Source organism: Mustelus asterias, chromosome 24, assembly GCF_964213995.1.
Source record: "Mustelus asterias chromosome 24, sMusAst1.hap1.1, whole genome shotgun sequence".
NCBI lineage: Eukaryota > Metazoa > Chordata > Chondrichthyes > Carcharhiniformes > Triakidae > Mustelus > Mustelus asterias.
The window spans coordinates 11,728,305-11,740,615 of record NC_135824.1 but is presented as its reverse complement, the minus strand read 5'-3'; the positions used below and the strand labels follow the sequence as shown (position 1 = coordinate 11,740,615).

The 12,311-nt window shown below is 47.5% G+C and overlaps 1 protein-coding gene across 1 annotated transcript; it reads right to left on the bottom strand.

The window, feature by feature from the left end:
• Positions 1-10,001: 10,001 nt before the first annotated feature.
• Positions 10,002-12,067, bottom strand: LOC144511514 (mesoderm posterior protein 2-like). Its single transcript, XM_078241899.1, has 2 exons — positions 11,155-12,067; positions 10,002-10,061 (listed from the first exon to the last, which is right to left on the bottom strand). Exons 1-2 carry the CDS (start codon positions 11,839-11,841, stop codon positions 10,002-10,004), a joined length of 747 nt encoding a protein of 248 aa, XP_078098025.1. The 5' UTR covers positions 11,842-12,067.
• Between the last annotated feature and the right edge of the window lie 244 nt (positions 12,068-12,311).

Below are 12,311 nucleotides of genomic sequence, written 5' to 3'. Positions count from 1 at the left end.
GTGAACCCACCTCTCCACTCACCTGATGTAGGAGTAGCCCTCCGAAAGCTCATGATTCCAAATAAACCTTTTGGACTTTAACCGGGTGTTGTGAGACTTCTTACTATGTTATGAAAAGTAGATGAATTCATCACTGACCACTAGATAAACTAAGATCAAGGCAAAATATTGCGGATGCCGGAATCTGAAACAGAAACAGAAAATGCTGGAAATTCTCAGCAGGTCTGACAGCATCTGTGGAGAGAGAATAGAGCCAACGTTTCAAGCCTGGGTGACCCTTTGAACTATTTGGATGGATATTAGAATAGAATAGAATCAAAGAATCCCTACAGTGCAGAAGGAGGCCATTCGGCCCATCAAGCCTGCACCGACAACAATCCGACCCAGGCCCCATCCTGTAACCCCACGTATTTACCCTGCTAGTCCCCCTGACACTAATGGGCAATTTAGCATGGCCAATCCACTTAACCTGCACATCTTTGGACTGTGGGAGGAAACCTGAGCACCCGGAGGAAACGCACACAGACACGGGAGTACGTGCAAACTCCACACAGATAGAGGTCGGAATTGAACCTGGGTCCCCTGGCGCTGTGAGGCAGCAGTGCTAACCACTGTGCCACCATGCCATTCTTAGGTGCTCATTAGATGAGCACAGAACTTGTACTTATTTGAAACCCAAACTTTGATGGACTTTTAGAAACCAGCCAGTTTCCTTTTATTGTAAAGGGCAAGATCCAGAATGCAGGACAGGTTGTAAAGAGAAGGAGAGAAAAAGAAACACATTAGGAATGAGTAGTTGATGCCAAGCTTGGGATTTCAATCCCTTCGGATTACATCTGGAAGGGAAGTCCAAAGGAGGTGAGATGTTCCACAGTTTGGAACTCTCGGGCAAGGATGAGAAGGAGACTGTACAATGAGTCTCACTTTCAATATGGTGAACATATTACATCAGAGGCTGTAAACCAGAATATTTAGTGTTGTAAAGATACAAGAGAGGAAATTCAAAGAAGCACAGAGCATTGGGGAGATACATGTATAGATAGGTTAGGTGAGTGCGCAAGGATCTGGCAAATGGAGTGTATTGTGGAAAAATGGGAGGTTGTCCATTTTGGCAGGATGAACAAGAAAGAAGCCTTTTATCTAAATGGTGCAGAGCTCTGAAATGCAGAGGGATCTGAGTGTCCTTGTGTGTGAATCACAAAAGGTTAGCATGGTGCAACAAGTAATTAGGAAAGCTAGCATAATGTTATCATTTAATGCAAGGGGAATTGAATACAAGAGGAGGGAGGTTATACTTCAGTTATACAGGGCATTGGGGAGACCACATCTGGAGTACCAGTACCATGTACAGTATTGGTCTCCATTTTTAAGGAAAATGTAAGTGCATTGGAAACAATTCAGAGAAGGTTTACTCGATTAATATCTGGAATGGGCAGGTTTTATGATGAAAGGTTGCACAGGCTAGGTTTGTATTTCATAGAGTCATAGAGGTTTACAGCATGGAAACAGGCCTTTTGGCCCAACTTGTCCATGTCGTCCTTTTTTTAACGACTAAGCTAGTCTCAATTGCCCGCATCTGACCCATATCCCTCTATACCCACCTTACCCATGTAACTGTCTAAATGCTTTTTAAAAGACAAAATTGTACCCACCTCTGCTACTACCTCTGGCAGCTCATTCCAGACACTCACCACCCTCTGTGTGAAAAAATTGCCCCTCTGGACTCTTTTGTATCTGCTGGAGTTTGGAAGAGTAAGAGGTGACTTGATAGATATTTCCAAAATCCTGAGGGGTCTTGACAGGGTGGATGTGGAGAGGATGTTTTCTCTTGTGGGAAAATCTAGAACGAGAGGATCAGTGTTTAAAAATAAACGGTCGCCCATTTACAACAGAGATGAGGAAATAATTTTTCCCTCAGAGCATCCTGGGATTTTGGAATTCTCTTCCTCAAAAGTTGGTTGAGGTGGACTCATTGAATATCTTTACAGCAGAAGTAGATTCCTGATAAGCAAGGGGGTGAAAGGTTTTCTAAATTATCCCTTCATGGGATAGGAGCATCATCAGCTGGCAGCACTTATTGTCCATCCCTAGTTGCCCTGGAGGATATAGAATCATAGGATCCTACAGTGCAGAAGGAGGCCATTCAGTCCATCAAGTCTGCACCAACCACAATCCCACCCAGTCTCTATCCCAAAGCCCCATAACCCCATGCATTTACCCTAGCTCGTTCCCCCTGACACTAAGGGGCAATTTAGCCTGGTCAATCCACCTAACCTGCACATCTTTGGACTGTGAGAGGAAACCGGAGCACCCGGACAAAACCAATACAGTCACGGGGAGAACGTGCAGACTCTGCACAGACAGCGACCCAAACCGAGAATCGAACCTGGGTCCCTGGTGCTGTGAGGCAGCAGTGCTAGCCACTGTGCAATCGTGCCATACCATATGTGAAGTCAACCACATTGCTGTGGCTCTGGAGTCACATGTAGGTCAGACTGGGGAAGGAAGATAAATTTCCTTCCCTAAAGGACGTTAGTGAACATTAGTTATCGCTGGGTCGGTGGGGATGTGAAGTTGAGGTTAAAATGAGATATGCCATGATTTTATTGAATGGCGGAGCAGGTTGAAGGGGCCAAATGGCCTATTCTTGCTCCTAATTCGAATGTCCATATATTCAACCATTAGTGTTAGGAGCAACCACAGGGTAAATTTTATTTTCTTCCAGTCTTCCTGACTTGTAAATCCATTCACACAAAACTGCGTCCATTTTATCTTTTAGTTAGTAACACTTGACCGGTTATGCAGAATCAGAAGAATGTGTATCCCTGATTGGGTCGAATGTGGGGAAATGAAGTTGAAATATAGGTCAGCTATGGTGCAGACTTGAGGAGCTGCGTGGCCTTCTCCTCTTATGTTTTTGAATGTAAATATTCTCAGGAAAGGAGAGAGCAGAAAGCTGTAGAAGGACTGGTCTGGCTAAAACAAACCTGCGATTATGGAATCAAAAAATAATTCAATTAAAGTTTGCCAAATTCACGTGGGGAAGGCGCAATGACTACGGATCAGAAGATTCCAGGTTCGACTCCTGGCTGTCTCATTGTCACATTTTAAGAACATAAGAACATAAGAAATAGGAGCAGGAGTAGGCCATCTAGCCCCTTGAGCCTGCCCCGCCATTCAATAAGATCATGGCTGATCTGAAGTGGATCAGTTCCACTTACCCGCCTGATCCCTATAACACCTAATTCCCTTACCGATCAGGAATCCATCTATCCGTGATTTAAACATATTCAACGAGGTAGCCTCCACCACTTCAGTGGGCAGAGAATTCCAGAGATTCATCACCCTCTGAGAGAAGAAGTTCCTCCTCAACTCTGTCCTAAACTGACCCCCCTTTATTTTGAGGCTGTGCCCTCTAGTTCTAGCTTCCTTTCTAAGTGGAAAGAATCTCTCCACCTCTACCCTATCCAGCCCCTTCATTATCTTATAGGTCTCTATAAGATCCCCCCTCAGCCTTCTAAATTCCAAAGAGTACAAACCCAATCTGCTCAGTCTCTCCTCATAATCAACACCCCTCATTTCCGGTATCAACCTGGTGAACCTTCTCTGCACTCCCTCCAAGGCCAATATATCCTTCCGCAAATAAGGGGACCAATACTGCACACAGTATTCCAGCTGCGGCCTCACCAATTCCGTGTACAGATGCAGCAAGACATCTCTGCTTTTATATTCTATCCCCCTTGCGATATAGGCCAACATCCCATTTGCCTTCTTGATCACCTGTCGCACCTGCAGACTGGGTTTTTGCGTCTCATGCACAAGGACCCCCAGGTCCCTCTGCACAGCAGCATGTTGTAATTTTTTTCCATTTAGATAATAATCCAATTTGCGATTATTTCCTCCAAAGTGAATAACCTCGCATTTGTCAACGTTATACTCCATCTGCCAGATCTTCACCCACTCACTCAGCCTGTCCAAATCTCTCTGCAGACCTTCTACGCCCTCCACACGATTCACTTTTCCACCTATCTTTGTGTTGTCTGCAAACTTTGTTACCCTACACTCAGTCCCCTCCTCCAGATCGTCTATATAAACGGTAGATAGTTGGGACGGCACGGTGGCTCAGTGGTTAGTGCTGCTGCCTCACAGTGCCAGGGACCCGGGTTCGATTCCCAGCTTGGGTCACTGTCTGTGCGGAGTCTGCACGTTCTCCCCGTATCTGCATGGGTTTCCTCCAGGTGCTCCGGCTTCCTTCCACATTCTGAAAGACGTGCTGATTAGGTGCATTAACCCCAACAGGCGCCGGAGTGTGGCGACTAGGGGAATTTCATTGCAGTGTTAATGTAAGCCTTACTTCTGACTAATAAATAAATTTTTAAACTTTATCTGAAAAATGCAATAGACAGAATTAGAAAGAAATGATCTGAGTTGAAAGAGAAATTGTCTGGAAAGTGTAGGGAGGTTCACGTTGGTGTGGGACTACTCTGGAGAGGACTGGACAAATGTGTTGATGGTGGATGCCAATTTTTATTCATTCATGGGATGAAGGTGTAGTATACCCACAGTGCTGTTAGGGGCAGAGTTCTGGATTTTGACCCAGTGACAGTGAAGGAACAGCGATATTATTCCAGAGGAAACCCATGCAGAGACGGGGAGAATGCAGACTCCATACAGACAGTGACCCAAGCCAGGAATTGACCCTGGCGCTGTGAGGTAGCAGTGCTAACCACCATGCCACCGTGCTGCCCTCACGTCCCTGTGTCTTGCTGGAGCACCAACTGATCAAATGTTCAATGTTGGCACATCTGATAGGTGTCAGGAGAGGGTGGGGGTGGCATTGTAAGTGAGAGAATTGTCTTTGAGACCAGAACTTTAATTTTGCACACATCATAAACAAAGCAATGTCAAGAGGCTGGGGTCTGTTGACAAACCATTCCCCCCCCAAGCAGTGCCATCTGGAGTCATTACAGCTGAATACTGCCACCTACTGCTCATCAAGCACTGAGCAGACTTAGCAAAGCGGCAACAGAAACCTGAGTCTGAGACATACGGCCACCAAAATAAAACCATAGTTTTGAATACAGATATTTCCTCACTCTCCGCCAGCTTGTCCCAGGTGCAATTTTGCTTCAACCATCAAATTTCCTACTCAGCTTAACAGAGTTTCTGAGTTTTAACCAACCTTTTGCAAGTTGATTATTTATCCCAGTCCGGCACGACAGGACTTTCAGAGGTGCTTAGAGTTGGATCAGCATATTCCTGGAGTGAGCATCATAGGACCTCCTGCCATAAAACCAGAAGACATAGGAGCAGAAGTAGGCCATTCGGCCCATCTAGTCTGCTCCACCATTCAATAAGATCATGATTGATCTGATATTATAATCCTCAACTTCACGTCCCTGCCTTATTACAATAACCCTCGATTCCCTTACTGATTAAAAATCTATCTGCTTCCATTCCAGCCTGTCACTGCCGTTATTGGTCAACTGAATCAACAAACCAATACACTTTTTGGGCGGGATTTTATGGCCTCGCCCTGCCCGGGATCAATGGAGGTTTCCGTTGTTGGACCCTCGCCCGCTCCCATTCCGCGGCGGGTGAGATGATAGGGTTCCGGCCTTTGTTATCGAACTGGCGAATGATTGGCTTTCCAGCAACTCGCCATCCACCACCATCTCCCCCCCCCCACCACCCCCCCCCCCCCCCTCCCCCCTACCCACGGCTTTCTCATGGTGGGGCCGGAGAGTCATTTCGTCTCCATTCACACTGGGGGGAGCGGAACATCCCACCAGCTTGAAGGGCTGGAACATTCTGTCCCAAGTCTTTTGTCTTGTACAACTAATAAAGAACAATGTTCAAAGGAATTATTGTTTACAAACCATAATTCTATTATTGCTGTGATGATTTTCCCTGGGTTGTTTAAGGCAACGCCCTGAAGATTAATGTTTATTTCCAGAGACTCCAGGGTAATCCTAAAGGGTTTACAACTCAACAATCATCCAATAAATGTCCACTAGCCAGCCTGAGGTAGGTCGCTGGATTGGGTGGGGTGGCTTATTCTCTGTCTGTTCCAAGATAAGTCTTGTTTCTCTTCTTACTGGCAGTTTGTTTTATTGGTGAATATCCATTTACCAAATTAGGCAGCAACTAGTTCAGTACGAAGACTAGTTTCCACTCTCCCCTCTGGATCCTCTCCCTGTCCATAGAATCACTACAGTGCAGAAGGAGGCCATTTGGCCTATCAAATCTGCATCGACCACAATCCCACCCAGGCCCTATCCCCATAACCCCACATATTTAACCTGTTAATCCCCCCTGGCCCTGGGGTCAATTTAACATTGCCAATCTACCTAACCCACACATCTTTGGAGTGTGGGAGGAAACCGGAGCACCCGGAGGAAACCCACGCAGACACAGGGAGAACGTGCAAACTCCACACAGACAGTCACCCGAGGCCGGAATTGAACCCAGGTCCCTGGTGCTGTGAGGCAGTAGTGCTAACCATTGTGTCACTGTGCCGCCCCAAGTTCAGTACGAAGACGAGTTTCCACTCTCCCCTCTGGATCCTCTCCCTGTCCTTAGAATCATAGAATCCCGACAGTGCAAAAGGAGGGCATTCGGCCCATTGGGTCTGCACCCACCCTCTGATAGAGTATCTTACCCAGGCCCTCTTCCCCAGCTCTATCCCTGTAACCCCACATATTTACCATGGCTAATTCCCCCTAACCTGCACATCTTTGAACTCTGGGAGGAACCCGGAGCACCCGGAGAAAACCCATGCAGACATGGGGAGAATGTGCAAACTCCACGCAGACAGTCACCCGAGGCCAGAATTGAACCCTGGTGCTGTGAGGCAGCAGTGCTAACCACTGTGCCACCGTGCCGTCCAGAAGCGAAACCCTGACTGGGGAAAAACCCAGCTCTTAAGCACAGATTTCAATGAGCATCAGCTGCTCTCAACTCACTCTGAAGCAAGGCCTGGTTTACGCTTAAAAGGACCTGCATTTCTAACAGTGTCAGTATTGGATGGGAGATGGGTCTGTACCTGTGATGACAGGCTATCATGACTGCAATATGTTAGGGTAAATGGGCCTTTTCCTGAATGTAATTTTCATTGGTTTAGGGGTGGCATGCTGGCACCGTGGTTCGCACTGGTGCCTCACTGCGCCAGGGATCCAGGTTCGATTCCTGTCTTGGGTCACTGTCTGTAAGGAGTCTGCATGTTTTCCCCATGTCTGCATGGGTTTCCTCCGGGTGCTCCAGTTTTCTCCCACAATCCAAAAGACGTACTGGTTAGGTGCATTGGCCATGCTAAATTCTCCCTCAATGTACCCAAACAGGCGCCAGAGTGTGGTGACTCAGGGATTTTCACAGTAACTTCATTGCAGTGTTAACATAAGCCCACTTTAATAAACTTTAAAACTTTAAACTTTAGTTTGTAGAAGGTCACCAGTTGGGTAATGCAGTAAGCATGTGTCCTGTCACTCTGCTGTACAAATCTCTTTGGGGAGATCCAGGACAATGTCACATGACAAAAGGTGGACTTAGCGGTGATTTTAACCCTCCTGCGGATACTGAGTGGTTGGTAATTAAAGTGACCAGATCTCTTACTTACCCTGGATTCGATAGAATCCCTGCAGTGCAGAAGGAGGCCATTCAGCCCATTGAGCCTGCACCGACAACAAGTTCACCCAAGCCCTGTCCCCATAACCTCACGTATTTATCCTGCTAGTAATCCACCTAATACAAAAAAACAGCATTGACACTATAGCCGAGGCAGGAGTTTCAACAGAGGAGATTCTGATTTGAAAGTTCTACCACAAGGCAGCAATAGAGAGAGGTTGGCTGTCGGAGCAGTTCGATATTTTAGCCCCAATTTTAACTGGGTGGTGCTCATTTTTGCTGGTGCATTCAGGTGCCACCGCTTCAGCAAAAGAGGGATACTTAAATTCCTGGGTCTCATTTAATCCAGCTGTCCAACATCCCACTCCTGCTCCTTCAAGCACTGCAAGGAAATAAGGAGGAAAACATGTAATCGTGCTACTTTGGGCCTCTTTTGGCTTCAGCTCACTCCTGTGTTGAGTCATTCTGCTGAGAAACTCAGCTGTCTTTTCTTGCTTAGTTTTTCCCACGAAACTTGTAGTCAGGTCCCGTTGGCACCTCAGGCCTGATGCTATGTTAACAAAAGGGGTAAATTTAGCATGATCAATCCATCTAACCTGCATATCTTTGGACTGTGGGAGGAAACTCGAACACCCAGAGGAAACCCATGCAGACATGGGGAGAATGTGCAAAATCCACACAGACAGTGACCCGAGGCTGCAATTGAACCCGGGTCACTGTCTATGTCGAATTTGCACATTCCCCCCTTATCTGTGTGGGTTTCCTCGGGGTGTTCCAGTCTCCTCCCACACTCCAAAGATGTGCGAGCTAGGTGGATTGGCTATGCTAAATTGCCCCTTTGTGTCAGGGGGACTAGCAGGGTTAAGGGGATAGGGCCTGGTGAGTTTGTTGTCGGTGTAGGCTCGATGGCCCAATGGCCTCCTTCTGCACTGCAGGGATTCTATGATTCTATCAACTCTAAGGCAAGGAAGAGATTTGGTCACTTTAACTACCAACCACTCAGTATCCATAGGAAGGGTTAAAATCGCCCCCAAGTCCACCTTTTGTCATGTGACATATGCCAAGCTGGACTTCTTCATGATGTTGGGGCAGATGGGGGAGTCCAGAATCAGAAGATGATCATAATTTAGAGCTAAGGCATGCAGAAGTGACCTCAGGAAGTACATCTTCCTGCAAGGATAGTAGGAATCTGGGACTCTTTCCCCCAACGTGCTGGGGTCAGTTGCAAACACCCAAACTGTGCCTGATAGGTTTTTGTTGAGAAAGGATAAAACCAGGTTGAATAAATGAAGTTAAGATACAGACCAGCCATGATCTAATTGAATGGTGGAGTATCCGGAGGGGTTGAATGGCCTTCTCCTGATCCTTTGTTCCTTATGCCTATTGAATATTGGATGGATCATGGTGCCCCGTCGATGAGCAAGGTGCCAACCTCGGCATTTGAACCCAAGTTTTGCAATGAAAGGTCACTGTCTAACTACTTGCCTGGATGAGTACCCAAATGCCAACACCCTGGAGGTTACCATTGACCAAAAAATGAGCTGGACCAACTATTTAAAAACTGTGGCTACAAGGACAGACCAGAGGGAAAGCATTCTGCAAAGAGTAACTCATCCACTATCTCCCCAAAGACTGTCCACCATTGACAAGACACAAGTCAGGAGTGTGATGGAATACTCTCCACTTGCCTGATTGAGTGCAGCTCCAGCAACACACAAGAAGCTTGACACCATCCAGGACAAAGCTTGATTGGCATCCATCCACAAACAGTCACTCCCTCCGCAAACATTAGCAGCAGTGTGTACCATCTACAAGGTGCATTGCACAAACTCATTCAAGGCAGCACCTGCCAAACCCATGATCATCTAGAAGGACGAGGGCAGCAGAAGCACACTAACATCACCACCTGGAAGTGCCTTTCCAAGTCACTCACCATCCTGACTTGGAAACATATCATTTCTCGCAGTTGCAGGGCCCAAATCCTGGAATTCCATCCCCAGCAACACTGCATGTGCCGATACTTCAGGGAATGCAGCGGTTCAAGAAGGCAGCTCACCACCACCTTCTCCAGGGTACTTAGGGATGGGCAATAAATGTGGCCTAGCGAGCCAAGGCCACATCCCGTGGATGAATATTTAAAAAAAGGACCTACCCACAAACTTCAAGGGGTAGACAAAGACCAAAATCACCAAACGTAAAATAAAATGCTTTATTTCCTTTCACAATTCGAATGTACAGACAGTAAAACCAGCATAACAAAAATATATCAAATAATTTTCCACAGGTTTAACAAAATAAACATCTACATGAAAAAATACTTAACTTAATATATTTTTCAAATGACTAAGTTCTCAGAATATGTCAGGCCCAGAGGGATCCTAATGTTGCCATGGAAACCAAGGGACCAGCTGCAAATTCCCATTGTTCTCTGTGAAACTCTGTAAAAATGGAGACAGGTTGTTAGCTACGTTAGACTGTGTGGTACAAGACACGATGCAGCAACCCTGGTCTGCATTGCTTTCCCCCACCCCACTGGCCTGAAGGCGATGATTCTTACCTGTGTCCGGTTCCATGGATGTAGTTTTCCCTCCAGTAATCACCCTATCGTCATTCTCTACTTCCCAGCCCAGTTAGGGGTATTGAAACGTGACAGGGAGAAAGTCTCTGCTTGCTCCCATCCCTTAAGGCTTTTATACACATTCCTGGCAAGTGTCACTGGCTAGTGAACGGGAGTGAGATTTTGGTTTCCCTTGGAAACAGAGACAGTTACAACCCCTTGCCCAAACCACACCACTGAGAGAAGACCAGAGACTGGACTGGGATCTCTGAGTCAACCACACAATGCAGTGCAGCTATCAGCAGTGTCACTGGCCGGGGGTGGGGGGTTGGGGGGTTGCGGAGGGGGTGGGTGGATTCCCTGGTACTCTTTTACAATGATGGGTTGCAGATGAAGCTAACACTCAATGAATTTTAATGATTTTTCTCCTGATGTATTTTCATTCATTGCTAATTTTTCTGCGCTTGAGAAGAATTTGTATTTTTGCCTTGATAATTGCTAGAAGTTAAAAGTTAAAGTTTATTTATTAGTGTCACAAGTTGGCTTACATTAATACTGCAATGGAGTTGCTGTGAAAATCTCCCAGGCGCCACACTCCGGCGCCTGTTCGGGTACACTGAGGGAGAATTTAGCATGGTCAATGCACCTAACCAGCACGTCTTTCGGACTTGGGGAGGAAACCGGAGCACCCGACAGAGTATCTTACCCAGACCATCTTCCCATCCCTGTAACCACGCATATTTACCATGGTTAATCCACCTAACCTGCACATCTCTGGACTGTGGGAGGAAACCAGAGCACCCGGAGGAAACCTGCACAGACACAGGGAGAACGTGCAGACTCCGCACAGGCAGTGACCCAAGCCGGGAATTGAACCCAGGTCCCTGCCGCTGTGAGACAGCAGTGCTAAGAACTGTGCCACCATGCCGCCCAGCCAGGCATTTGAAATAACCCCTTGAAAATGGCTGACATACCTGATAGAGTGATATATCCTGAAAACCTGATGGCACATGGGTTTCGCTGTTCAGAATCAAGTTGTCCGGATGGGTCAGACACTCTGGTGCGGGACACTGCGACTTGTCCTGGCACACCTGGCACCTGCCCTCAGCGTCTCTGCCCTCTGCCGGGCTCTCCTCACTCAATCTCAGCAGCTCGGTCAGGTGCGAGATGTAGCGGATAGTCAGACGCAGGGTCTCCAGTTTGGTCAGGCTCTGACTGGCCGGCGCCACGGACGGGGGCAGGTACGTCCTCAAGTTGTGCAGGGCCTTGGTGAGGCCTCTCATCCTCAGCTTCTCCCTCTCGCTGGCGCTCTGCCGCTCTCTGCCTGGGTAGCGCAATCGTACCTTCCTTATCTGTTGACCCTCCTCACGCCTGTCCTCTGAGGACGAGGGAAGGCTGTTAATCTTGCATAGGTGGCCGTAGGCCCCTTGAGTAGATGTGCAAGGGAGAGACTGAGGAGAAAATCGGCAAGAGTCAATGGAAGAGATTGGCGAGTGGCTGTGCGAGGTGGAATCAGTGAGGCAGTTGGGCTCTGAACTGTTGCAGTTCCATTCTGTTGATTCATTACTCCCTGAACTGAGAGAATTGCAGTCTCTCAGCGTCCCGTATTCCGAGGATGTTACGTAGTCCTGGTGCAGGAGCTTTGTTGGAGACACATCCATGATGTCTAACCGCACGAGTATTCTTTCTTCTCTCGTCTCCTCGGTGGGTGCGACTTTAATGGCTATGACAGAGTTGCTCACCGGGGTTGGAGGTGGCAGAGATGATGCTGATGGTACATGAGCAGCTGTTCCTGTTTTCTCTCCCGTTCCAAAGGTTTTGTGCTGACAGGCTTTCCCCGGCCCGAGCCGAGACCGGCACACGAGCCAAAAAGGCAAGCCCTCCCTCGGAAAGAGAGCGTATTTTGTTTTAAATCTCAGGCAGCAAGGTGTAACTTTGCGACGAGGGGGGAGATTGTTTTACTTCGATATCCAAGTCCCGGCGTGGATCAGCATTACAGACTGGTTGCTTAATATGCTCTGATGTACTCTGCAGCTCAAATGAAGTGCCATCTGCCACACACGGCAAGTGGGGAAGAGGCAATGTTAGAGAGAGAGAGAGAGAGGGAGGGAGGGAGGGAGAGAGAGCTGGG

What these genes read in the sequence shown, in the direction of transcription:
- LOC144511514 (XM_078241899.1), bottom strand. Translation starts at nt 11,841, where the DNA reads ATGGATGTGTCTCCAACAAAGCTCCTGCACCAGGACTACGTAACATCC. An exon ending in AGGATATATCACTCTATCAG is followed by an intron (nt 10,062 to 11,154) that starts GTATGTCAGCCA and finishes CCATTTTTACAG; the next exon opens with AGTTTCACAGAGAACAATGG.